The 25,465-nt window shown below is 37.5% G+C and overlaps 1 protein-coding gene across 5 annotated transcripts in view; it reads right to left on the bottom strand.

The window, feature by feature from the left end:
• GRM5 (glutamate metabotropic receptor 5) overlaps positions 1 to 25,465 on the bottom strand; it is a 529,070-nt gene that overhangs the window by 80,777 nt on the left and 422,828 nt on the right. For all 5 annotated transcript variants that reach the window (XM_045483678.1, XM_045483677.1, XM_045483680.1 and 2 more), the window contains exons 6-7: positions 12,366 to 12,534; positions 6,610 to 6,736 (exon numbers count right to left, since the gene is read on the bottom strand). In XM_045483678.1, the coding sequence (XP_045339634.1) occupies positions 6,610 to 6,736; positions 12,366 to 12,534 (296 nt within the window). The remainder of the gene's footprint in view (positions 1 to 6,609; positions 6,737 to 12,365; positions 12,535 to 25,465) is intronic.

Below are 25,465 nucleotides of genomic sequence, written 5' to 3'. Positions count from 1 at the left end.
CGTTTACCCCTTGCTGCTTTCAGAATTTTCTCTTTATCCTTGTATTTTGCCAGTTTCACTATGATATGTCGTGCAGAGGATCGATTCAAGTTACGTCTGAAGGGAGTTCTCTGTGCCTCTTGGATTTCAATGCCTTTTTCCTTCCCCAGTTCAGGGAAGTTCTCAGCTATTATTTCTTCAAGTACCCCTTCAGCACCTTTCCCTCTCTCTTCCTCCTCTGGGATACCAATTATGCGTATATTATTTCTTTTTAGTGTATCACTTAGTTCTCTAATTTTCCCCTCATACTCCTGGATTTTTTTATCTCTCTTTCTCTCAGCTTCCTCTTTTTCCATAACTTTATCTTCTAGTTCACCTATTCTCTCCTCTGCCTCTTCAATCCGGGCTGTGGTGGTTTCCATTTTGTTTTGCATTTCATTTAAAGCGGTTTTCAGCTCCTCATGACTGTTCCTTAGTCCCTTGATCTCTGTAGCAAGGGATTCTCTGCTGTCCTGTATACTGTTTTCAAGCCCGGCGATTAATTTTATGACTATTATTCTAAATTCACTTTCTGTTATATTATTTAAATCCTTTTTGATCAGCTCATTAGCTGTTGTTATTTCCTGGAGATTCTTCTGAGGGGAATTCTTCCGCTTGGTCATTTTGGATAGTCCCTGGAGTGGTGAGGACCTGCAGGGCACTTCCCCTGTGCTGTGGTGTATAACTGGAGTTGGTGGGCGGGGCCGCAGTCCGACCTGATGTCTGCCCCCAGCCCACCGCTGGGGCCACAGTCAAACTGGTGTGTGCCTTCTCTTCCTCTCTCCTAGGGGCGGGATTCACTGTGGGGTGGCGTGGCCCGTCTGGGCTACTTGCACACTGCCAGGCTTGTGATGCTGGGGATCTGGCGTATTAGCTGGGGTGGGTAGGCAAGGTGCACAGGGGCAGGAGGGGCAGGCTTAGCTCGCTTCTCCTTAGGTGATCCACTTCAGGAGGGGCCCTGTGGCAGCGGGAGGGAGTCAGATCCACTGCCGGAGGTTTGGCTCCGCAGAAGCACAGAGTTGGGTGTTTGCGCGGAGCGAGCAAGTTCCCTGGCAGGAATTGGTTCCCTTTGGGATTTTGGCTGGGGGATGGGCGGGGGAGATGGCGCTGGCGAGCGCCTTTGTCCCCACCAAGCTGAGCTCTGTCGTCCGGGGGGCTCAGCAGCTCTCCCTCCCTTTGTCCTCCAGCCTTCCCGCTTTCCGAGCAGAGCTGTTAACTTATGACCTCCCAGACGCTAAGTCGCGCTTGTTGTCGGAACACAGTCCGTCAGGCCCCTCCGCTTTTGCAAGCCAGACTCCGGGGCTCTGCTTGGCCGGCGAGCCGCCCCTCCGCCCCGGCTCCCTCCCGCCAGTCCGTGGAGCATGCACCGCCTCGCCGCCCTTCCTACCCTCTTCCGTGGGCCTCTCGTCTGCGCTTGGCTCTGGCGACTCCGTTCTGCTACTCCTCTGGAGGTTTTCTGGGTTATTTAGGCAGGTGTAGGTGGAATCTAATTGATCAGCAGGACGCGCGGTGAGCCCAGCGTCCTCCTATGCCGCCATCTTCCCTCCCCTCCAAATAATGGTTTTTAAATTCCGTTAGAATAAACTTCAAAATATTTCCCATGACTTGCAAAGCCCTCCAAGGGTTGATCTTGGCCTCGCTTGTCTGTCTTATTCCCTCCACCCCATACTCTGGGTTGTCCTCAGTTCCTGTATTCTATGTCCCAAACACTCTTCTCCTCATTTCAGTTTGGCCAATGTCCACCTTTACTTTAATTCTTGCATGTACCCACTGGGGCAAATTTTCATCTCATCTAAGTTGCTTCCACTGATTCAGGATCTTCTGGCATTCTGGTCCTCCCTGTTGTTAACACTCAACATCTTATTATTCTCTGTCAATATTTAGGATGATAATCTCTTTGAGGGCAGGGATCCCATTTATCCTTTTCACTGCTAACATAGATAAGAGTGCTAGACCGAGAATAACTACTTTGTTCCCAATGGATTAGGGACACTGTCTATGTTGTGCCCTCATCCTCCAGTTTTAAATCTATATTTTATTTTAGTCTTCCTGGTTTTCATGCCAAATTCTCTTTCTCTGTCTTCCTAATTCCTAGTTCCTGGTTCCTGATAATTTATGATAGCTATTAAGAATATAGATAGCTTAAAATTTATTTTAATGGCTTTATTGATGGAAATGTGTGCTCATAACATAATTCAATATTATATGCATACACATATATGTGTGTATGTGTGTGTATGAAGAAGTAACCCATAGTCCCAGCGCTCACATACATGTTTTTCTAACAGTGAGTAACCTTCATTTCAGACATCTTTCCATTAATATATACATTTATACAAATATATGCCTGAATATATAGACATTAATGTCAGTTGTTTGCCACATCTAGTTTGTTTGTTTGCTTGTTTTTCTAAATAATCATTCAGTTGTTAGTAGGCTCAAATCTCTTAACCACACTAACAGTCTTGCAGGATTGTGTTGGGATTAACTAAATTAACATTTGTAAAATGTTTCAAACAGTTCTCCTTTCACACATATAGAAAGCATAATGTATGTGTTAGTTGCTATCCATTATCACCATGAGGGTACTGACCCAAAGGTGACCTGAGCTGTCATAGGCTGAAGTAGGGTAACTAAGTGGGTAGAAGAAAGACTTAAAATACTCCCTGAAGCTAGCCCCAAGCTTCTCTGTGGCAGTTTTGGAAGAGCTGAAGTTATCAGAGCAGTCTTCTGGCTAGAGAGCAGCCCCAAGTGATCTGTTACTTTGAATCAGGGTCAGTGAGATAGGGTTGCAAACAGCTATAGGCTCCTTGGGAAAATTCTGTAGATCTCAATTAAAGGTTAAACTTCACATAATATCAATGTGGAGACCTTTCTAAGTTTGGCATTTATTCCCCCTACCTTCTTCTCCTCTACCCTCACATACACACAAACTCACATGTATGCATATAGCCAGAGGAAAAACATTTCATTCTTCTGCTTGAAAACCTCCACTGTCCCTCCACTGATTTTTTTTTTAATTTTTTTAAATCTGTATTTAACTTCTGAAAGAGAGAGAGAGAGAGAGAGACATAGAATGAGCGGAGGAGGGGCAGAGAGAGAGGGAGACACAGAATCCAAAGCAGGCTCCAGGCCACGAGCTGTCAGCACAGAGCCTGATGCAGGGCTGGAACTCACAAACCACAAGATCATGACCTGAGCTGAAGTCGGACACTAAACCAACTGAGCCACCCAGGAGACCCTGTCCCTCCACTGTTTACAGGAAAAAGTCCAAACTCCTCAGTTAATAGCTATTTTCACAGGATGACCCTAATACCTGCTTTCATTTTCATTTGTTACACTCCCCATAATTTTCCTGCAGGTTGACATACATTGACTGAGTGCCTGTTCTGTGCCAGGCATTCTGTTACATGCTGGGAATGGTAATATGATTGAGATACAGTTATGTCCTTGAGAAACTAATGATTCAGTAGAAGAGGCAGATAAGGAGAAAGACCATTAAAATCCAATTTGAAAACTGATGTAAAGAGGGAAGCAGAATTTGTTTTAGAAATACAGAATAGGGGGCTTATCAGTCTAAGTACATCAAGAAAGATTTCATAGAGGTGACATCTGAACAGAATAAGGAAGGGTGAGTAGGAGTTACTCAAGTAAAGGAGGAGGAGTAAGTACCTTCCAGGCAGAGAAGATAACACATGTATGGGCACGGAAGAATAAAATGGCATTGTATGTAGACAAGTATTTAAACAGCCCTTGATACTAGAAGGCAAAATCATAAAGATTTGTAAAGTGGTACTGATTGAAACTAGAAAGATTATAAGAGGGTGGGGAAGAGAGGGAATTCTGAATGCCATGTTGAAAAACTTGGAATATATCCTGTAGAGATATGAAAACACTGGTAAGTGTTGAGCAATGAAGTAAATGGGACAAATCTGTACTTTGGATACATTATCCAGCAGCAAGATGAAAAGTAGACTTAGAGGCATGTGGCATACATTTGGGAGTAGTGAAATCAACTGGGAAATTACTGCAAGGGTCAAGTGTGAAATCTGAGAACCTAATCAAGGGAGGAGTTGTACAAATGGAGAAGAAAGGAGGGAATAAGAATATTTAGCAACTCAAATAGCTGGGCTTGACCAGTGACTGGATATGCGTGGCCTGGCATAGAGAAGAGTCTAGGATGGCTCCCTTGGTTTTGCTCACCATCTAGGAGAATGGTGGTGCCATTAAAAGCCTTGATCTGGCACACTCTAATATGATCTTCTTCACTTTTTAAAAAGTGAGCTGAAAATTATGCCTCATGATTAAGCTTTCTGGAATTCTCCCATCTTAAGTATGTCCTCCTTCATTCTTCCATAATACTTTGTTCATTCCTTATTTACCTGCAGCAGTAAGTATACTGTGTTGTTACTATTTACATATTTTTCTTCCACTAGATTATAAGTTTACTGAAAACTTAGATTGCATTTTGAATTTTAGTTCCTACTACATTTTCTGGCTAAAACTAAGGAGTTTGTTAAATTAATTCAGACTTCATTTGTTAAATTAATTAAGTCATACTTGAAAATCTCAAATTTTATGTGAAACTGATTTTGTCTTAAACCAAACTACTGGTCTTTATCAAAGAATGCATTTATTTCTTCAGTTTTCAAAACAGAAAATTTGGTTCCCTTACTTAGTATCTCGTTTAGTCCAAGACACCAAGAACTCTTGCCTGCAATGGCAACATGCTGTAACCACCCAACCTGTGTCCCTTCTCCTGCTTTCCATCCCCCTCCAAATCATTCTCCTGCACGGCTACTAGAATTATATTTTTGAAAATATACATTCAATCATATTGGGCTTTCTTCTTCTGCTATACTCCATGCAATGGTTTCTCATTATACTTTATATCAAATACTCAAATCCTGAACATGTGCTATGAGGTTATACATGATCTAGTTCCTGCTACCTTTCTGATTTTCCCATTTGTTTCCACATAGGCAGACCTTAGGTGTGCTTTTCCCTTAGACAGAAATGCCCCTTTCACCATTCTTGGCTAGCTATTTCTATTTGTTACTCAGGCCTCAACTAATGTCCATTTCTTCAAAGAGAACTTTTATAACTACAAATTTAAATTGTATCTTCCCTAATATTTTCATTTTTATTCTAGTTCTTTTACTTTATATTAAACACAATGTGTGTGTGTGTGTGTCTGTGTGTGTGCTGTAGCTCATTCATTCAACTACGTTTATTGCAGGCTTTAGGTTTAGCACTGAGTTGGCTCTAGGGATACCAGGATGTATGAGTTATCAGAAAGTTCAATGTCTAATGGTGAAAACAGGACTCAAGTGCTATCAGAAGGCACTTGGATGTTATATTAAATCAGATTTTTTTTTTTTACTTTTTAAGAAAAGAGAAGTCTTCTGTATAAATATCAATCACTGACAATCAATGAAACAAAGCCTTAATGTAAGCTGGTCTCAAAAGGCCCAGGATCACAGGATTTTTAGAACCAGGCTTTTGGAATTGCTAATATAACTATCATGGCTAATCTCTCATCCTGTGGGGGATGGAGTCTAACAGTGATGATTTTATAATCTTCTAGCCTCTAGGAGTTTGATACTAAATCTGTGTTAATTGTCGAATCACTAGATGATCTGACATCCCACATAGTGGGCCCTCTGCCTAGACTGTTTGTCTCTTATTTTCCTTGAAGACCTACTCCTATAGGTCCTTTCCTCATATTCCATGTCCACAAATCTGTGCCCTTTAATAATATTGTAATCATATTTTTACCTTTTGCTTCCCATATTAACTTCTTTAAGATAGAGTTTGCATCATTATTTCTATATCTTTATTTCAATGGTGGGCAAACAGGCATGTAATAAATTTTTATTGCATAATTGGAAGGAAGGATGAAAGGTATTATATTCTGTTTTTACATTGGAAAAATTAGGAATAGCCATGAACTATAATCTTGAGAACACAATGACATATTCCTTAACATTTTTGGAGGAAAAAAAAACCCAAACCCAAACAACACAAAAGTCAAACAAAGAAAGCAAACAAGCAACAATAACAAAAACAAAAAAACAAGTAGAGATAAGTTTTACCCTGTGCCAACATTATTTTAAAACTCATTTGTTGGAGCTTCCTGGTTTAGAAGGAAAATTACTAAGAGTAGCAAAGTTTGAGACCCAACTTCCACCCAACTCTGTGCTTTGTTTCTCTTGGATATGTCATATGTTTTAGTCTTTTATTGGCTAACAGCTCTCCCTCTCCACCTCAAATAGATGGTTAACTAGGACCCTGCCTAGGACCTTCTGAGACTCTTCTGAGGATGGGCTGAAAATGTCCAGTAGAAAACCTAGGAATTCTGATCTACTTTGGGGGTGTGAGCAGGAATATTGACCAATCTCTCCCTGAGATATAAAGATTTTTGAGATTAGCCCATGCATTGGGAAGGCTTCTGTCCCTAAGGGAATTCTTTGTCATGTGAACAATACCACCAAGATGAGAAATACTTGAGATGTGACCTCCTCCATGTGTATATCCTTTTTCAGTTAATTTCTGAAGCATGTATCCATGCTGACATTGTGATACGTATACCTGTAAGGTCATCAGTGGGCCACGACCCCAGCTGGCACGCCTTGCAGGTGTATTCATCAAAGACATATTCATTCTCTTTACAGGGTGTACAGGTCCAACAACAGCTGACTTCTCCCTTCCGGATCACCTAAGGTAAATATTTAAAGTTTTGATTATTTTTTTGTATAGATGAAAATCCAGCAATCTGTTATTCAAATATGCTGCTTTGCAAAGCAGAAATGGCTTTAACATAAATTATTTCAAATGTTATCAAATAGGTAGTGTGATTATTAATATTCTCATTTTATAATCACAGAAACCGAAGCTGAGTTTAAGCAATTAGTCCCACATCATAAAATTGGTTGGTGACAGGGTTTAGAATTAAATTAAATACAAGTCTTTGAACTGAGAACAAACTGAGGGTTGATGGGGGGTGGGAGGGAGGGGAGGGTGGGTGATGGGTATTGAGGAGGGCACCTTTTGGGATGAGCACTGGGTGTTGTATGGAAACCAATTTGACAATAAACTTCATATATTGAAAAAAATAAATACAAGTCTTTGGGTACTTAGCTTTAGATATCTATATTTAATGAAACGTGTGTTTGTACTTATATATAAATACACACTCATTTACACTTGTATGTATATAACTGAATTTTCCCCAGAGTCTTCTGTTTTCCCTCAAATTAAAAACTTTTGCTCTCTAAATTTATCTTGGCTCCTTCCATCAGTTGAATAATTGTTAGCAAGAAACATTGTATACCTGCTAAAGTTCAAAAGTCTACTTATATGATAAAAAAATCCTTAGGAATTCCTATTGAATTAAGAGACTCAACATGAATTTTTTTTCTGGAGTTCATCTCTTGGTCTCTATTTCTAATGAAAATCTGGTTCAATAATTCACAGCCCATTCCTTCCTATTCTAGTAGCTTTGATTTGCTTGGGATGATGGTGGATAAGGTCATTGAGACTATTATATACCTCTTCATCTGTTTGATTTTTTTAAGGCAATGGAAAATAATTGAAATAATTTAACAGTTGAAGGAGTCCCAGATGTTATTCTTTAGAAATGGATGTCTTTTATTTTTTTTCCACCACTGGTGCATGAATAGCCTCTGTGGAATAGAGACAGCATTCATTAAACATTCTTATAAATAATTAAAACTGTGATTAATAACCAGCAATAACCAGACACAGCAATGATTACACTGCATATTCCTTGTCCTCCATGCTGACTCTATTAATGACCTTCAATAGTAACAGTGTCTAGATATCTGTAGCCATATACAATTGTAAGCTGGCACCTCTTATATATTTCCTATCCCTTTTGCCGACTCTTGACACTGCCACCACAAGTAGAGAATGACAGAAGGGTCTGAATGGTCCCTTCCTTAAAATAAACAGATAAGTAAGACAGCGTTGCTAATTAGACCTGCTTGATCTACCTAAAGTAGTCTTCATAATAATACTGACTAATGGCTATTTTCTGCATGCCATATACTGTTATCTCACTAAAACATTAGAGTAGCTCTGTAATAAGATGGTTGGTTTTATTTTATTCTTTTTTTTTAAGGGGAGAAAACTGAAGTGTGGTGAGCTTAGATAACACATATGGGCAAATGAAGGATCAAACAATGCCTGTTGGACTTCAAGACTCATGTTCATAAATGTTGTGCCTTATTGGTCTATATAGAGTTCAGGGGGTGGGAAGATGGGTTAAATAGGTGATAGGGATTAAGGAGTGCACTTGTGGGTGATGTGCACCTGGAGAGGTATGGAATTGTTGAATCACTATGTTGCATACTTGAAACTAATATGCTCACTAACTACAATTAAAATAAAAATGTAAAAACAATAGAGTTCATGATATTTTGAAAGATGCAGTGCAAGAGTCCTGGACTTGAGAATCAAGAGGCACCAGGGTTCTGGTCTTACTTATAGCCAGTAAATAGTTGTGTAGCTTTGAACAGTTCCACAGCTGATTGACTGACTTCTTCAAACCAAGACCAGTGCTTTACATGTAATATCTAGCTTTATAGGGTTTCCTGATGATTAATAGCACAGTGATTTGTAAACTGTAGGACACTCTAACAATGTTAACTGTTTTATTAGTAATATGCATATGAATATTTATATAGAGAAAAAAATGTCATTTTAAGGTAATTTCAACCACACTTGGTAAAATTATTGTTGGACAGTTATTAGATTTTGTAATGCAAACAAGCACATCTGAAATACTGAAGGATTCTCTTTCTTAGGAGGGCATGGTAAACAAAGCAGCTGCATTTTTTTCCTTCTAGAAATATGCTCAGTTCCTGTGCTTTAGTTTGCATTGGTTTGTAAATTTCAATTTTTTTTTTACCAAAATAAAATCATTTCCTGTTCTAAGAATAATTCCAATATTATAGTCTTTTTTTTTTTTACATCAGTGGTGACAACTTGATATTTCTTCTGTTTAGAATTGATTTTACTTTTTTTTTCACATATTATATATGTTCTGTTTCACATTCATGAAAAGGTAGTGACAATTCTGTAACATCGTGACTCCCATTCTTTTTGAAGATCCTGGAAGTAGCTGTGCTTTCTTTGTGAATAACAATATGTAACATATTTGAACCTTTGCTAGACCAAGTGTACTTGCATGGACGCTAAGTTAACAAATCTGAAAGATGGCATGAGATGTTGACATCTTTAATAAAATTGCTCAATGACAACATTAAGCCATATTAAGAAAATATTGTCACTTGTATATTTAATACAGTGAAAATAATATGTGATTAGGAAAATAAAATTTGGGATTAACAAAAGACTAAACATTAAAAAATAACTAGTATTAAAAATATGATAACAGGGAGTCAAATTCTTCCATTGTGTAAGTTATTCCCAGTAGAATGGGGTAGAAAAGTACATATAAAAAAACCTCACAAATCAGCCATTCAGCATTTTGAAGTTACAGGTTCAAACTGTATTGCTGTGAAAGGTCAAAACAAACAATGTCCATGTGGTAATTTATCCAGGCTAATCTTTCTACAGGAGGAAATGGAAATTATGAACAATCAATATTCTGAGTGAGTCTAAAAATAATTTCACATACAGAATCTAATTGCAAGATGACTGGGCAAGATGCAGCCTGTCACTGAATATTAAAGGTTAGGAAACTTTTTCTGCAAAGTAAATATTTTTGTCTTTGTCGGCCATACAGTCTCTATTTCAACTCAACTGATAAATTCCATTTATTGTAGCACAAAAGCAGGCATAGACAACACATAAAGAGATGAGCATGGTGTACTTCAATAAAACTTTATTTACAAAAACAAGCAGTAGGCTGGATTTGGCACATGGGTTATGGTTTATTAACCCGTGTTGTATACCATAACAAAACATACAGAAATATTTAGATACTCCATAAGCTATTGTGCCATTTAGCAGATAATATGAATGTCTATTTATCTTTATTTACCTTGTCTTTCTTCCTTCTGGTCTTATGCTTACGAAATCTTCAGAACTACCCCTTGAAGGTTTTACAGTTGACACTGAATTATTTCCATTTAATTTGTAATCACCAATGAATAAACACCTCAAATGTTCTAAACAGAGTAAACATGAGATTGACTGAAAAGACCAAGGCTGACTGCTCCAGGTATATACACTGCCTGAAGCGTGGTAGTCTAGTACTTCAATAACTATTTGATGAATAATTTGATATCATTTTTCTTCCCCTAGGGCATTATACCTCAATAGCTAAACTTCTTTTATTTTTATTATATCTTCATTCTCTCTTTCACTGACTTTTTATTTCCTGGAAGTGTGGCCAGAACTTACTTAGCCTAAAAGTAACTTTTCAATGTCCTTAACTATCAGACATGCCCCTTAACTGCTTTTCATCACATACTTCTTCTTGCTCAGTTACCATTCTATTGTTTTAATCTACAAGCTTCTGTTTCCAGAAGGCCCAGGTGAAGGGCTAACCCTAATTTTCTTGTCTTTCCCTCAGTGCTTCTTTTCCTTGACCTCTCTTTTCCGCTGACTACCACCTTGCATGACAGCTTGCTTTCTGGTTCTCTATCTCTCCCTGGCCCTGTTGTCCCTCATTCACTACCTTTTCTTCTTCCTTTAGGCTTTTTTTTTAATGTTTATTTTTGAGAGAGAGAGAGACAGAGTACAAGCAGGAGGGGGCAGAGAGAGAGGGAGACTACAGAATCTGAAGCAGGCTCCAGGCTCCAAGCCATCTGCACAGAGCCCAATGCGGGGCTCGAAATCATGAGCCGTCAGATTATGACCTGAGCTGAAGTTGGACACTCAACTGACTGAACCACTGGAGGGACCCTCCCCTTACCCCCTTTATGCTTTCAAAGTATATCTTCAGTGTCTGTTCTTGGTCCACATTTATTTCCTCTGTATAATTTCCGGTTCAGTGACTTACCTACTCTAACAGCTCCAACTTTAGCTCTATTCAATTCACTCTGTATCTTCAGCCTTATTTCTCATTGTTGTAGACCAATGTTTTCTATCACTGGATAGATATCCAATAGGCTGCCAAATTAACCCATTGCCTTTTCTCTAAAACCATTCCCATTTTTCTATGCTTGACTTTCTAGTTACTAAGACTTGAAATTGCAGTTGTCTTGGACTTCTTTTTCTTCTCCAATCTGACCTCCAGTTGGTAGCCAGGGTTGATTAAGTATATATATATATATATATATATATATATATATATATACACACACATGTATATATGTGTATATATATATACATGTGTGTATATATATATATAATGTTTCTCTCAAATACCTCCCCTGTTCCCTCTCCATTCTCACTGTTTCTTCCATAATGCAGGATTCTTGTTATCACTATCAGTGTCCTTACTTGTCTCTTCTTTCTCTATTCATGTTTATAACTACTCATGCATCTTTACCTACTATAGCCTAGTTTATGTCAACATCTTTATCAAAATTATCCTGACTCCTGGTTAATAAAAATTAAGTTCAATCTGCTTAGTATGCCATTCAAAACTCTCCACAAATAAGGCTTCAATTTATCATTTTGACTTTCTCTTTTATAATAACCATTTAAAGCAATGAACTCTAGATTATTCACTATTATTCCAGGACATTCTTCAATCGACCACTTCTGTATCTTTCCTATTACTGTTCCCTCTATGTAAGTGATCATTTTCCCACATCTCGCTCTGAAATCATATCCATTCTTCATGGTCCAATGTCTAACATTTTACTCAGAAGTAATCTCTCCCATTATTTTATGTGAACTTATATAGCTCTGTTTTTTTTTTCTTTCTTAATGAAATCATCACATTTTATATGATGTTGCTTATCTGTGCCTTATGGTACTTTTCCTCAGCTAGACTACAATTCTTCTGGCAGTAAATGTGTGTTACTTATTTTTTCCCCACTGATATAAACTATTACATTTGTAATAGTTTGACAAATATTTGTTAAGTTAATTAGGAATTAATGTGTTTTCCAACTGTTAACTATCTATCCCCAGGAGCATGTCCTTAAAAGGCTTACATGAGTACAAAGAGTGTGGATAAACATGACTCAACTGTCAATTGGTTCGATCAGTCCAATTACTAAGACTACTATAGGTCATACTATCAAAAGGAATTAATGAGAGAAAAGTAAAAAAAAATTTTTTTTGACGTTAGAAGCTTATAATGTAAAAGGTAAGACAAGTATCTAAAAGTTTCAGAAATAGCCAATGACAGTGAATACTTTTGAATTTACAAAAAAAATTTAAAAACATGGACTTTATTTTACCTTTATCTGGCCTTTCTCACATGGTTCACTGCAAACGGATCTGATGATGTTGTTTTTCTTGGACCATACTTCATCATCATCCATTTTTAATTCTCCATTATCCCAGCTTCCCACATTGATATAATCAAAATAATCTTTTCCCATTTCCTTGAAATTCATTATTTCATACCTTAGGAACAAGAACATAATGATTATTCAGCTAAGAATATAAGTATTCAGCTATGAAAAAGCAATAGATTTCATTTCCCAAAAATGTATCTACTATCATATTAGTGACACTGGAATTTTCCATGACAGTACACTTAGAATAACAAAAAAGCCTGTCTGCTTCACTTTCCTTTAAGAGACTGTTTTTTTTTTTTTACCATCAAGTTTATACATGAAATAGAAGATAATCCCATGTGAGAAGGTGACTTGACCTCAGCAGGATGAAGAACAGTTTTGAAATAACTTCAAGAAGTTTAAACAAGTACTACTGTTAGACTTCTAAAAAAGATAGAAAGGTTTTTATCTCCATTCAAATAAAATGACAAAATTTTCCTTTACTAGCCAAGTAACAAATTTGGTAAATGTTTAATCTTGTCTTCAGCTGTAGGGAATGTGGGGATAATCTGGATAGGGACTGATTTTACCTTTATTATTTTACACTTTATCAGTGGCTAAGTCGTTGTCTAAAGAGACTATCAGGAGTGGTATTTAAAATAAATCTGAAAAGAATTTATGAGATGGGAAGATGGTGGCAGAGTAGGAGGATCTTAGGCTTGTCTCATCCCACAAATACAACTACATTAACTATCAAATCATCCTAAATACCCCAGGGATTAACCTGAAGACTGGCAGAAAAAAACTCCACAAATAAGAGAGAGAAGATGCCACATTGAAGAAGGTAGGAGGTGTGGAGATGCAGTCTGGGATAGAAATGGATCATAGCTGCTGTGGTGTGGTGGGAAGAGTTGCTGTTGTGGAGATGCGACAGATAGACTAACACATAGGGGAGTGCACAGGGAAAATGAAACCCCATAACAACTGGCTTGGAAAGTGAGAGGGGCTGAATTTCATGAGTTTTTGCAACCAGTGGGGCTTAAAGCCTGGGGTTCTAAAGGTCAGCAGACTTGGCTCCAGAAGGATAGAGGGGGCTACTCTTGGAGAGAAGGCAGGCAAACAACTCATGGACATGTAGCATGGAAACAGTGAGCTGAAGAGCGCCTGGGGCACACAGTGGAGAGGTATCTGCTCACTTTGGAGTGTGTCCCAGAGAGGCAACATTCACAGAGAGGCTCTTCCAGGAACAAAGGAACTGGCAGGCACCCTTCCCCCATACGACCCCTCAGCATAAACACAGAGCCACCTGTGGTAAGCAGCCCAACACTGACACTCACTACCTAACTTGCTTACACCAAGTCATTCCCCTGCTGCAATCCAGTGGAACTGCCCTTCCCAGTCACCCTTGCTTAAATCCCATCTTGGTGGTCCCCCTCCCCAAGAAGACTGGCCCAAACCCCTGCTGACACCCCATCTCCTGACCCAGGAGTTTTGTGGGGCCTTGGTTCTAGAGGTAGTGGCAAAAGGTCTCATTTCACAAGCAGACCAGACCATACTTACTCAAAATGCACCACATTCAGGCTGGAAACCAAACACTGCCCACAACAGACAAAGATAACCTCTATAGATGATTGGCCTAAAGGATAAAGCATCCAGGGCACAATAGCAGAGCACTGGCAGCACACACTGGAGATACTCCCTGAAGTGCCAGTCCCTGAGGAACAGGGGCCACTGTATTGTAGAGCACCACAAGACCTTTTCTTCATAAAGCTATTACCCTCAAGAACAAGAGAAGTAGCTGAATTTCCTAACACAGAGAAGCAGTCACACAGACTTTGACAAAATGAGAAGACAGAGTAGGGGCGCCTGGGTGGCGCAGTGGGTTGAGCGTCCGACTTCAGCCAGGTCATGATCTCGCGGTCCGTGAGTTCGAGCCCCGCGTCAGGCTCTGGGCTGATGGCTCAGAGCCTGGAGCCTGTTTCCGATTCTGTGTCTCCCTTTCTCTCTGCCCCTCCCCCGTTCATGCTGTGTCTCTCTCTGTCCCAAAAATAAATAAACATTGAAAAAAAAATTAAAAAAAAAAATGAGAAGACAGAGGATACAGGACAAGGTCATGGCAATAGATCTGAGTGAAACAGATAAAAGTAACATGCCTGGTACAGAATTTAAAGTAATAAACATAAAGATATTCACTGGACTTCAAAAAAAGAGTGGAAGACATGAATGAGACCCTTAACACAGAGATGAGGAATAGCATAGCAGAGATAAAAGGTTCAATAAACTAAAAGAGAGGCACATTGATAGAGTGAATAGCAGACTGGGAGAAGCAGAGAAATGAATTAATGACCTAGAAGACAGAGTAATGGAAAGTGATCAAGCTGAACAAAAGAGAGAATGAAGATTTATGCAAAATGAGAATATACTTAGGGAAATCAGTGACTCCATCAAATGTAATAACACTCATATTATAGGGATCCCAGAAGAAAAGAGAGAAAAGGGGCCAGAAAATTTATTTGAAGAAATAATAGATGAAAACTTTCTAACCTGGGGAAGGAAACATCCAGATCCAGGAGGCACAGAGATCTCCCAACAAAATCAACAAAAGCAGATACACAACAACCACAAAACAAATAATAAAATGACAATAAATACTTACCTATTAATAATTAAATGTAAATTGATTATGCACTCCAATCGAAAGGCATAGGGTGACAGAATGGATAAAAAAACAAGACCTGTCTGTATGCTGCCTGCAAGAGATTCTTTTTAGACCTACAAACACCAGATTGAAAGTGAAGGGATGAAGAAACATTTATCATGCTAATAGGTGTCAAAAGAAAACCAGGATAGCTAATACTTATATTGGACAAAATAATACTTAAAAAAAAAAAGACTGTAAGAAGAGACAAAGAAGGGGACATATAATAATGAAGGGGAGAATCCAACAAAAAGATATAACAAGTGTAAATATTTATGCACTCAACAAAAAGCACCCAAATACATAAAGCAGTTAATAACAAACATAAGCAACTAATCTATGATAATACAATAATAGTAGGGGACTTTAACACCCCACTTACATCAATAGATCATCTAAACAGAAAACCAACAAGGAAACAATGGCTTTGAATGATACACTGTACTAGATGGATTTACCAGAGATATTCAGAACATTCCATCCTAAAAAAGCAGAACACACATTCTTTTTAAATCCTCTCAGAATATTCTCGAGAATAGACAACATATTAGGCCACAAAACAAGCCTCAACAAATTCAAGAAAATCAAACTCATATCATGCCTAGTTTCTGACCACAACACTATGAAATTAGAAGTCAATCACAGGAACAAGTATGGAAAATTCACAAAAACATGGAGGTTAAATGAGATGCTACTAAACAATGAGTGGGCCAACCAGGAAATTAAAGAAGGAAATAAAAAGGTACATGGAAACAAATGAAAATGAAAATGCAACATTCTAAAACCTTTGGGATATAGCAGAAGCAGTTTTAAGAGGGAAGTTTATAGCAATATAGACCTACCTCAAGAAGGAAAAAGAATCTCAAATAAACATTCTTACACTGAAAGGAGCTAAAAACAGAACAACAAACAAAATCTTAAACCAGCAGAAGGAAGGGAATAATAGAGATTAGAGCAGAATAAATGATGTAGAAACTAAAAATCAAAAGAACACATCAATGAAACCTTGGCCTGGTTCTTTGAAAAAAAAAATCAATGAAATCGATAAAACTCTAACCGAACTTGTCAAGAAAAAAAGGGAAAGGACTCAAACAAATAAAATCACAAGGGAGAGAGGAGGAATAACAACCACTATAGAAATAAAAATAATTATAAGAGAATATTATGAAAACTAAATGCCAAAAAATTGGACAACCTAGAAAATGGATACATTCCTAGAAACATATAAACTATGAAAACTGAAACAGGAAGAAATAGAAAATTTGAACAGATCAATAACCAGCAAGGAAATTGAATCAGAAATCCAAAAATTCCCAACAAAGTCCAGGAAGAGATGGCTTCACAGTGAATTCTACCAAATATTTAAAGAAGATTTAACCTATTCTTCTCAAACTATTCTGAAACATAGAAAAGGAAGGAAAACTTCCAAATTCATTCTATGAGGCCAGCACTACCTTGATACCAAAACCAGATAAAGGCACCACTAAAAAAGAGAACTACAGGCCAATATTTTTGATGATCATAGATGCAAAAATTCTCAACAAAACACTATCAAACCAAATTCAATAATACAGTAAAACAAACAAACAAACAAACAAAACCAAAAAAAAAAAACATTCACCATGATCAAGTGGGATATATTCCAGGATTGCAAGGGTGGTTCAATACTGCGAAATCAATCAATGTGATATATATCACATCAATAAGAAAAAAGATAGGAACCATAAGATCATTTCAATAGATGCAGAAAAAGCATTTGACAAAGTACAACATCCATTCATGATAAAAATCCTCAACAAGGTAGGTTTAGAGGGAACATACCTCAATATAATAAAGGCCATATATGAAAAACCCATAGCTAACATCATCCTTAATGGGGAAAAACTGAGAACTTTTCCCCTAATGTCAGGAACAAGACAAGGATGTCTACTATCACCACTTAAAAAAAAATTATGGGGCACCTGGGTGGCTCAGTTGGTTAAGCATCAGACTCTTGGTATCAGCTAGATGATGGTCTTGGGGTTGTGAGATTGAGCCCCATGTAGGGCTCTGTTCTGGGCATGGAGCCTGCTTGAGATTCTTTCTCTTTCTGCCCTTCCCTCACTCTCATGCATGTGCACTTTCTAAACAAACAAACAAACAAATATCATTTCGAAAAATATATTTATCTAAACAATCCCTACAGCCAACATAGGGCTCAAACTCATGACCCCAAATGAGTCAAGAGCTGCATGCTCTACCAAATCAATCAAGAGCTGCATGCTCTACCAAATGAGCCAGCAAGGTGCCCCTTACCACTTTTATTCAACATAGTACTAGAAGTCCTAGCCACAGCAATTAGACAATAACAATAACAAAAATTCATCCATGTCAGTAAGGAAGAAGTAAAACTTTCACTATTTTCAGATGACATGATAGTTTATATAGAAAACCTGAAAGACGCTACCAGAAAGCTTCTAGAACTGATAAACAAATTTAGTAAAGTCTCAGGATACAAAGTTAATATACAGAAATGTGTTGCATTTCTACACACTAATCATGAAGCAGCAGGAAGAGAAATTAAGAAAGCAAACCCATTATGATTGCACCCAAAATAATCACTTCTTTGGTTAGGCTTATTCCTAACCAAAGAAGTGAAAGACCTTTACTCTGAAAAGTGTAAATCACTGATGAAAGAAATTGAATATGACACAGAGAAATGCAAAGACATTCCATGCTCATGGGTTGGAAGAACAAATATTGTTAAAATGTCCATATTACCTAAAGCAATGTATACATTTAATGCAATCCCTGTCAAAATACCAACAGCATTTTTCACAGAACTGGAAGAAACTATTCTAAAATTTGTATGGAACCACAAAAGACTGTGAATAGCCAAAGCAATCTTGAAAAAGAAAGGCAAACTTGGAGGTGTTACAATTCTGGATTTCAAGTTATATTACAAAGCTATAGTGATCAAAATGGTATGGTACTAGCACAAAGATAGACACATAGGTCAACAGAACAGAATAGAAAACCCAGAAATAAACCCACAATTATCTGTTTAATTAATCTTTGACAAAGAAGGAAAGAATATTCAATGGGAAAAAGACAATCTGTTCAACAAATGGTATTGGGAAAACTGGACAGCTACATGCAAAAGAAGGAAAGATGAACCAGAACCACTTTATTATAGAAAACACAAAAATAAATTAAAAATTTATTAAAGACCTAAATGTGAGATCTGAAACCATAAAAATCGTAGAAGAGAACATAGTCAATAACCTCTTTGACATCAACCATAGCAACTTTTTTCTAGATATGTCTCCTGAGGCAAGGGAAACAACTCTGGGACTTAATCAAAATGAAAAGCTTCTGCACAGTGAAGAAAACCATCAACAAAACTAAAAGGCAACCTTCAGAATGGGAAGATATTTGCCAATGACATATCTGACAAAGGGTTACTATCCAAAATCTATAAAGAACTTAATAAAACTCAACACCCCCCAAAATAAATAATCCAATTAAAAATGGGCAGAAGACATGAACAGACATTTCTCCAAAAAAGACATGCAGATGGCCAACAGGCACATGAAAAGATGTTCATCATCACTTACTATCAAGGAAGTGTAAGTCAAAATTACAAAGACATATCACTTCATACCTGTCAAAGTAGCTAAAATCAACACAAGAAACAACAGGTATTGGCGAAGATGTGGAGAAAAGGGAACCCTCTTGCACTGTTGGTGGGAATGCAAACTGGTGTAGCTCCTGTGTAAAAGAGTATGGAGGTTCCTCAAATGTTTAAAAATAGAACTACCCTACAATCCAGTAATCACACTACTGAGTATTTACGCAAAGAATACAGAAACACTAATTCAAAGGGATGCATGCACCCCTACGTTTATAGCATTGTTACTTACAACAGCTAAGATATGGAAGCAGCCCATGTGTCAATCATTTGATGAATGGACAAATAAGATAATTTCTTATTAAATAATAATAAGAATAATAAGAATTCCATTCATCAAATGATAATACTATATATAATACTAATATATTAACTATATATGTATATATAATGGAATATTACTCAGCCATGAAAAGAATGAAATCTTGCCATTTTCAGTGAGCTAGAGAATATAATGATATGCAAAATATGACAGAGAAAGACAAATACCACATGATTTCACTCATATGTGGAATTTGAGAAACAAAAAAAACAAAAAAAAAAAAAAACAAAAAAAAAAAAAACCACCAAAGCGGAAAATAAAGGGAGAGAGGGAGAGATAAATCAAGAAACAGACTCTCAGTTGTAGAGAACTGATGGTTACCAGGGGGGAAGTGGATGGGAGGATGGGTCCTTGATCCTTGTTGGGGATCAAGGAGTGCACTTGGGATGAGCACTGGGTGATGTATGAAATTGTTGAATCATTATATTGTACATCTGAAACTAATATAACACTGTATGTTAACTAACTGGAATTAAAATAAAAAACAAAATAAAATAAGTGTGAAAATAGCTTCTAAAGCACTGTAAAAATGCTAGAAGATAGGAGTACCTTGTGAGTTCTCAGCCTTTATTAGCTATTGTTCTCATTTTGAGTATGGGGATAGAGATGTAAAGAGGCAAAATTAATATGATTATTTACAAGGTTTTTCTTGTATGTAAGAACATTTCCAGAGAAGCATTTTTGAAATAATTTTCTAGTGTCAGAACAGTGGATAAACAATACCATCACTTTATTGGCTCATGTAGATGTAAACTGTGGGTATGTCTTAGGTATACAGTGTCTTCACATAGTACCCTATGTGTTTTCCTCCTAGGACTTAAATGATTGGAAGGTGGGCTCTTACACGTGATCCCTTCATCCTTTCATGCTCAGCTTGTTTTAGCTATCTGCAAATTGACATGGATGGGAAACTTTCTAGCTTTTGGGTTCCAGTGACAGATTGACATACTCAGACCAATGCTCAGTAAGGAAATGTTCAGAACAAATATGAAATCAGTCTGTTTGGATCTACATTGTAAAATAATACCATTCTGTTTTTACTCCCAATCACATTTTTTTTTTTTACTGTAGTGTCTTTTTCAGAATTTTAATTCATTCTTAAATTTTGTTCACTGTTTAGTAGCTTAAGGATTATCCTAAAGTGTTTTATCTGAAGTAAGCAACAATTTTGAGTAACTGTTGAAAGTCCACTTCTAAACCCAAAGTACCAATCTATAGGATACAAAACTGAGTCCTAAACCGTTCCACTCGGTCACATTTATCCAGTGGCTACTAAGAATACAGTGAGTTGAGATATTAGAAAATAGAGCACTAAGGTTAAAAAAGAAACTCCTATATTATGTCACTGACTACTTCAAATATATGGGCTTCTGAGACTTCAAAAGGTACTCGGTGTGAGCAGATACTCTGTGAGCCCATAACCTTTGGACATTCTAGGCTTGGAAACATAAAGAATTATCGGTGTCAGGAAGTTTCTTTCTTTGCTGCTACTGATTTGAAAAGATATGAGGGTTTCATTGCGAGCCCCATTTGAGCCATCAATCCATTCCTACCAATTCTTAGCTCTGATAAGGTCTAGTACACACTTTTCATTTTACAGATAATGGAACCAAAGCTTGGTGAGGTTGTTGAGTGGTACGAGACTGCAGAGTATACAAGTGGCAGAGCAAACCTAAACTCACTCAGCCTTTAGACTTCCAGTCTGCTGTTCTTCTCCATTAGAATGTGCCATAACTATTTGATAGAGCAAAGAATCAACCCTCATTGCTTCCCTTTCACAAAAATCTGTTTTATGTAGGAGAATGGTAAACCATGAAGAGATCCAGTTATTGAAAAATAAATATGAAAACTGCATAGAATGGAAAATGTTATATTTGACAGGGAAGTGACTTCAAGAAAAGTTAAACCTTAAATTTGGTTCAAACCTGTCAACCTGTTTTAACTATGTTAGAGAGAATGAATCCTCCCCATGCAATTATTAGCCTCCAGATTTCTGGTAATTATTTCTTATCTGTAAGACAAACACAGATATATTATCATTAGTAGTTGTAGTGAGGAAAATATAACATTACTGTAAAAATCTTTGGTAGCAGTATGTTAGAAAAAAATTAGGTAAAAATAATTCTCCATGAAAAATATTTTTTTTTTGCCTTCACTTATCAATTGATATGAATTCTTTCAATTTTCCGAGATAGGATATAGATTTTATTTTCCATCAAAAGTGACAGAAGAATTAATTAGCTAAGAATTGAAACACGTAATAGCTTTCTGCAATTGTTTCCCATTATTTCATTCCCTCTCTTTCTCCCTGTCTTGCTCTCTTGGCTGTCTTTAACTGAGCCTCTTGGTTTCCACATCTCTGTGCTCCTGAAACCTCTTTCTCATCACTGTGTGTGATAGGTGTGATCTGTCTTCTGCAATATCTCTCTTCTTTCTCCTTTCTCTCTGCCTTCCCTCGTCTCTCTTCCTTAACTGACCACAATTTACAGTTGAAATATACTGACATTTTTTATTTTTATTTTAAGATATTTTTTGAGAGAGAGAGAGAGGGAGAGAGGGAGAGAGGGAGGGGGGAGAGAGAGAGAGAGAGAGAGAGAGAGAGAGAACACACATACACAAGCAGGCAAGCAGGTAAGAGGCAGAGAGAGGGAGACACAGAATCCAAAGCAGACTCCAGGCTCCGAACTTTCAGCACAGAGCCCGACATCATGACCTGAGCTGAAGTCAGATGCTTAACCGACTGAGCCACCAGGCACCCCACTAACATTTTAAAAAATGAATTTTATATAGCATTCAAAAACACATTAAAACATGAAATGCGTTCTAACCAAAAAGAAAAAAAAAAAGTCCTAACAAAGCCCTAAGTAGAAACTAGAGGCAGGCAGGGTTCAGTTTAACAGAAATAAAGAACTTTCTAAGCAGTTATAAGTCCCTGAAAATTGGAGCAGTCTTCCTTCCTCAGAAGATAGTGAGGTATTGTTTACCCAAGAGGCTGAAACAAGGTTGTCAGGGGAACTGCAACATTGTGAGGGGAACTGACTGTACAGAATATTAGATGTCTATAGCTCCTCAGATCAGATCAGTATATAATTCTAAGGTGTGTGTTTTTTAAAAGTTTAATTCTTAAAAATGTGATAAATTGTCTGTTGGTTAACAAAATGGACACTCCACACACAAGTCCACGCAACAAAGTGATTATAATGATCTGTGAATTTAGGGTTGGATTATCAGAGATTAAACAGAGACCACAGGGTTGCTTTGACCAAATCCTTTAATAAATAATAATGAGATCTTTTTTCAGGATATACATAGACCCATTTCACATGTAACATAAAGAAAATGGAGGGGGTGTAAATTAAGTTACATTCTTCTCATTTGAATTTAATGATTGTGCCTGGCAATTGTATATTGTCCTTGTTCTGTTACTAACTGACTGCATGGGAATGGGCATGCCTCTTCCTTTCTCTGAGACTGTTTTTTCACCCCAGAGAGAGTTAGGAAGTTGAAACAAATCATCTCTATGGACCCTCCGTGGACAGAGCCACATATTAAGAACCATTGTGCAAACCAGCTCGGTATCTTCAAATTTCTAGAGTTCTAGTCTTTTTTTCTTTGTCACATCTGTCCATGTGTTCTTCTTTTCTTACCTTTTGGATTAATCAAAAATTTTAAAGTAGTCTTCTGTTGGTCTTTTAGCTATTCCTCTTGCTAAGGGATTAAACATGCACTCTATCTTATTCTACTTAAAGTTAAAGTTTGATGTAGATAAGAAACTTGCCATTGTATAATTCTATACCCCCTTTCTTTATGCCATGTTGCCAAATACTTTACACAGCCATGCTTATAAATATCACAATATATTGTTAAAATATTTGCTTTAAGTAGTCAGTTGTACTTAGTCTGATGTTGACTCCATGTTTCCTCTGCCCATTTATGTTCAGTCCCAGGCAGTGGCAAGTCCTCATAAACCTTAGTTCTCAATGGTCTCCATATAAGGGTCAGAAGACTTTGGCTGTAAAGGTACAGTTAATATTTAAGGCTTTGTGAGATGGTCTCTGTTGAAACTACTCCACATTTCCAGTGTAGTGTGAAAGCAGCCATAGACATTATCTAAGTAAGTGAGGCTGACTGTATTCCAATAAAACCTGATTTACGAAAACAGACAGCAGACTCAATCTGGCCTGAAGACCACAGTTTGCTGACCTGTGATCTATACCGTTGGTGGTAAGTAGTCCAGGTCTGTATTTCTTATCTATAATTCTGAAAACCTTAGAGCTCTGAAAATTATGTTATTTTATAACTCACTTGGCAACAAAACATGACCCAATCTGAACTCATCTGGTGATAGAACTTGACCTGCACTGTAATGGGGCTATTTATACTATGTATCATACTTTGTGTGAATATTTGTATGTTTTGCTACATATAGCCTATGTATCACACTTTGTGTGAATATTTGTGTGTTTTGCTACAGAAATATTAATATGTTGATTAAAGCCTGCTCCACAGCATGCTGGTGGTACTATATGACTATGTTACCTTTTATAAATCTAAAAATCCTGAATTCTGTAACATACGTGGTCCCAAAGCTTTCATTAAAGAATTGTGGACTAATAGTAGTCTGATTAGATGTGAGGTTTAGAAGCAGTGGTTGAAGTGAATTCTCCAGTAGTCCCCAAGTGTGTTTGCCAGAGTGAGCTACCTGTCTCTGCTTTCTTTGTTTAGGATCTTCCTCTTGTGACCCTGGCATTTTAGGGGACTGCTTAGTCACCCCCAGGGCTCCTCTGGTTCATTTCTCAGTTTGGAATGTCTTTGATCCAACAGAGCCATAACTTTTACTCCACAGAAATAACAACAGAATGTCTCCCAATACATTTCTCAAAAAACAGTGGGTTTTTAATTTTGATACTGGTTGATTAATTGGCAGGCTACTGTGTAATGTTAGGAATGAAGTCCAGGAGACTGAATTCGAATCTTGAGCTATCATGTATTAGACTGTATCTTTGGGGAAGTAATTTAATCTTTGTAAGCTTCACTTTGTGAGCCTGGAGTGGGAAAAGAGAATGATAACATTACCTCATAGGATTAAAATGTAGAGGACTTAGCTAAGTGTTTGGCTCAGAACACATGTTCAGTTAATATTAGTTTAGTTATTTTGTAAATAAACTGGATTAATTGGAAAAATAAAAAGTTAGAAACCATCCTCCTGAATCTGGCTCATGCTCTCAGAGTCCAATTCAGATTTATTTATTAATGGGTTACTGTAATACCAAACCTTTATAATTTTGTAACTCTGGAATCTCTAAACAATTGTGAATTCTTGGAAATTGTTTTCAAAATTTTATGTACATTGTAATTTAGAGAACATCTATAAATTTCATTTGAGTCTTAACAGAGATTCGTGTTCTAAAAAAGGTTAAGAACCAATGTCATAAGTGTACCCTATTGCAGCAAATTTGGAGGATTATGAATGAGACAGTGATGTTCTGTCTGATCCATTAAGCTTTTCCATTGGAATAGAGCTGAGACATTTCTTCACTATCTGCTTTGTGGAACTGGCTTGGGTACATGCCTTGAAAACTCTGAATATTGGAGCTGTAGTCATGAAAGTTGAGGAGCAAGTCCTAAGCTGATGTTGGTGCGATTGGTATGCTCATCAGAATAGTAAATCGATGTGCAGATATCAGGGACTAGCCCTTGACCTGAGGCTACAGACTGAGCTCATTGGTTGACCTGCCCTATGAAGCCTTACAACAAACGTGAAGTTTTCTTTGGCCCTGATAGAATGCTTGTATTCCCTACTCCCCATAGATACACTGAATAGCCAAAAAGAAGAAAACTATATATGAAAAGTCAGCTTTTCTTGGCAAAGTGCCTGCTTGAAGCAATATTCTTCAAGCCTCTAGAATGGAGAAAATATATAGCTTGGCTCTTGGCTGCATGATTTGGAACTAACTGTCACTTCAAAGCTCAGCTTATGAGATGGTAACAGCTGCAGTCAGGGACAAGCTCCAGCTCACCTCAGTAATGTGGAAACAAGCTAGAACCAGGGTGGCTGGTACATGTGTGGGCACATGGGGTGTGAGTCATGGAGTCATGAAACCTTCTCTTGGCAGGATCAGCTGCAGAGTGTAAAGACACCATGTCAAGCATAAACTGTTGCTGGAAGAATACTTGGGATTTTACAGTGGGAGACCAGAGGACCCTGACTGTGCCAATGTAAGGCAGAGTGAAGACCTTGCCCTGCTACAACTCTGAATATCATTTTAACAACATTATCCCTCATGGATTAAAAGTCTCATGTGTACAGTCACTTAAGGATTTTGAGTCTGAGATAGATGTGAATAGTGGTAAGTTCTAGGTACCTA

The sequence above is a fragment of the Leopardus geoffroyi genome, chromosome D1, assembly GCF_018350155.1.
Source record: "Leopardus geoffroyi isolate Oge1 chromosome D1, O.geoffroyi_Oge1_pat1.0, whole genome shotgun sequence".
Classification (NCBI taxonomy): domain Eukaryota; kingdom Metazoa; phylum Chordata; class Mammalia; order Carnivora; family Felidae; genus Leopardus; species Leopardus geoffroyi.
This window is presented reverse-complemented; position numbering and strand designations above follow the sequence as displayed.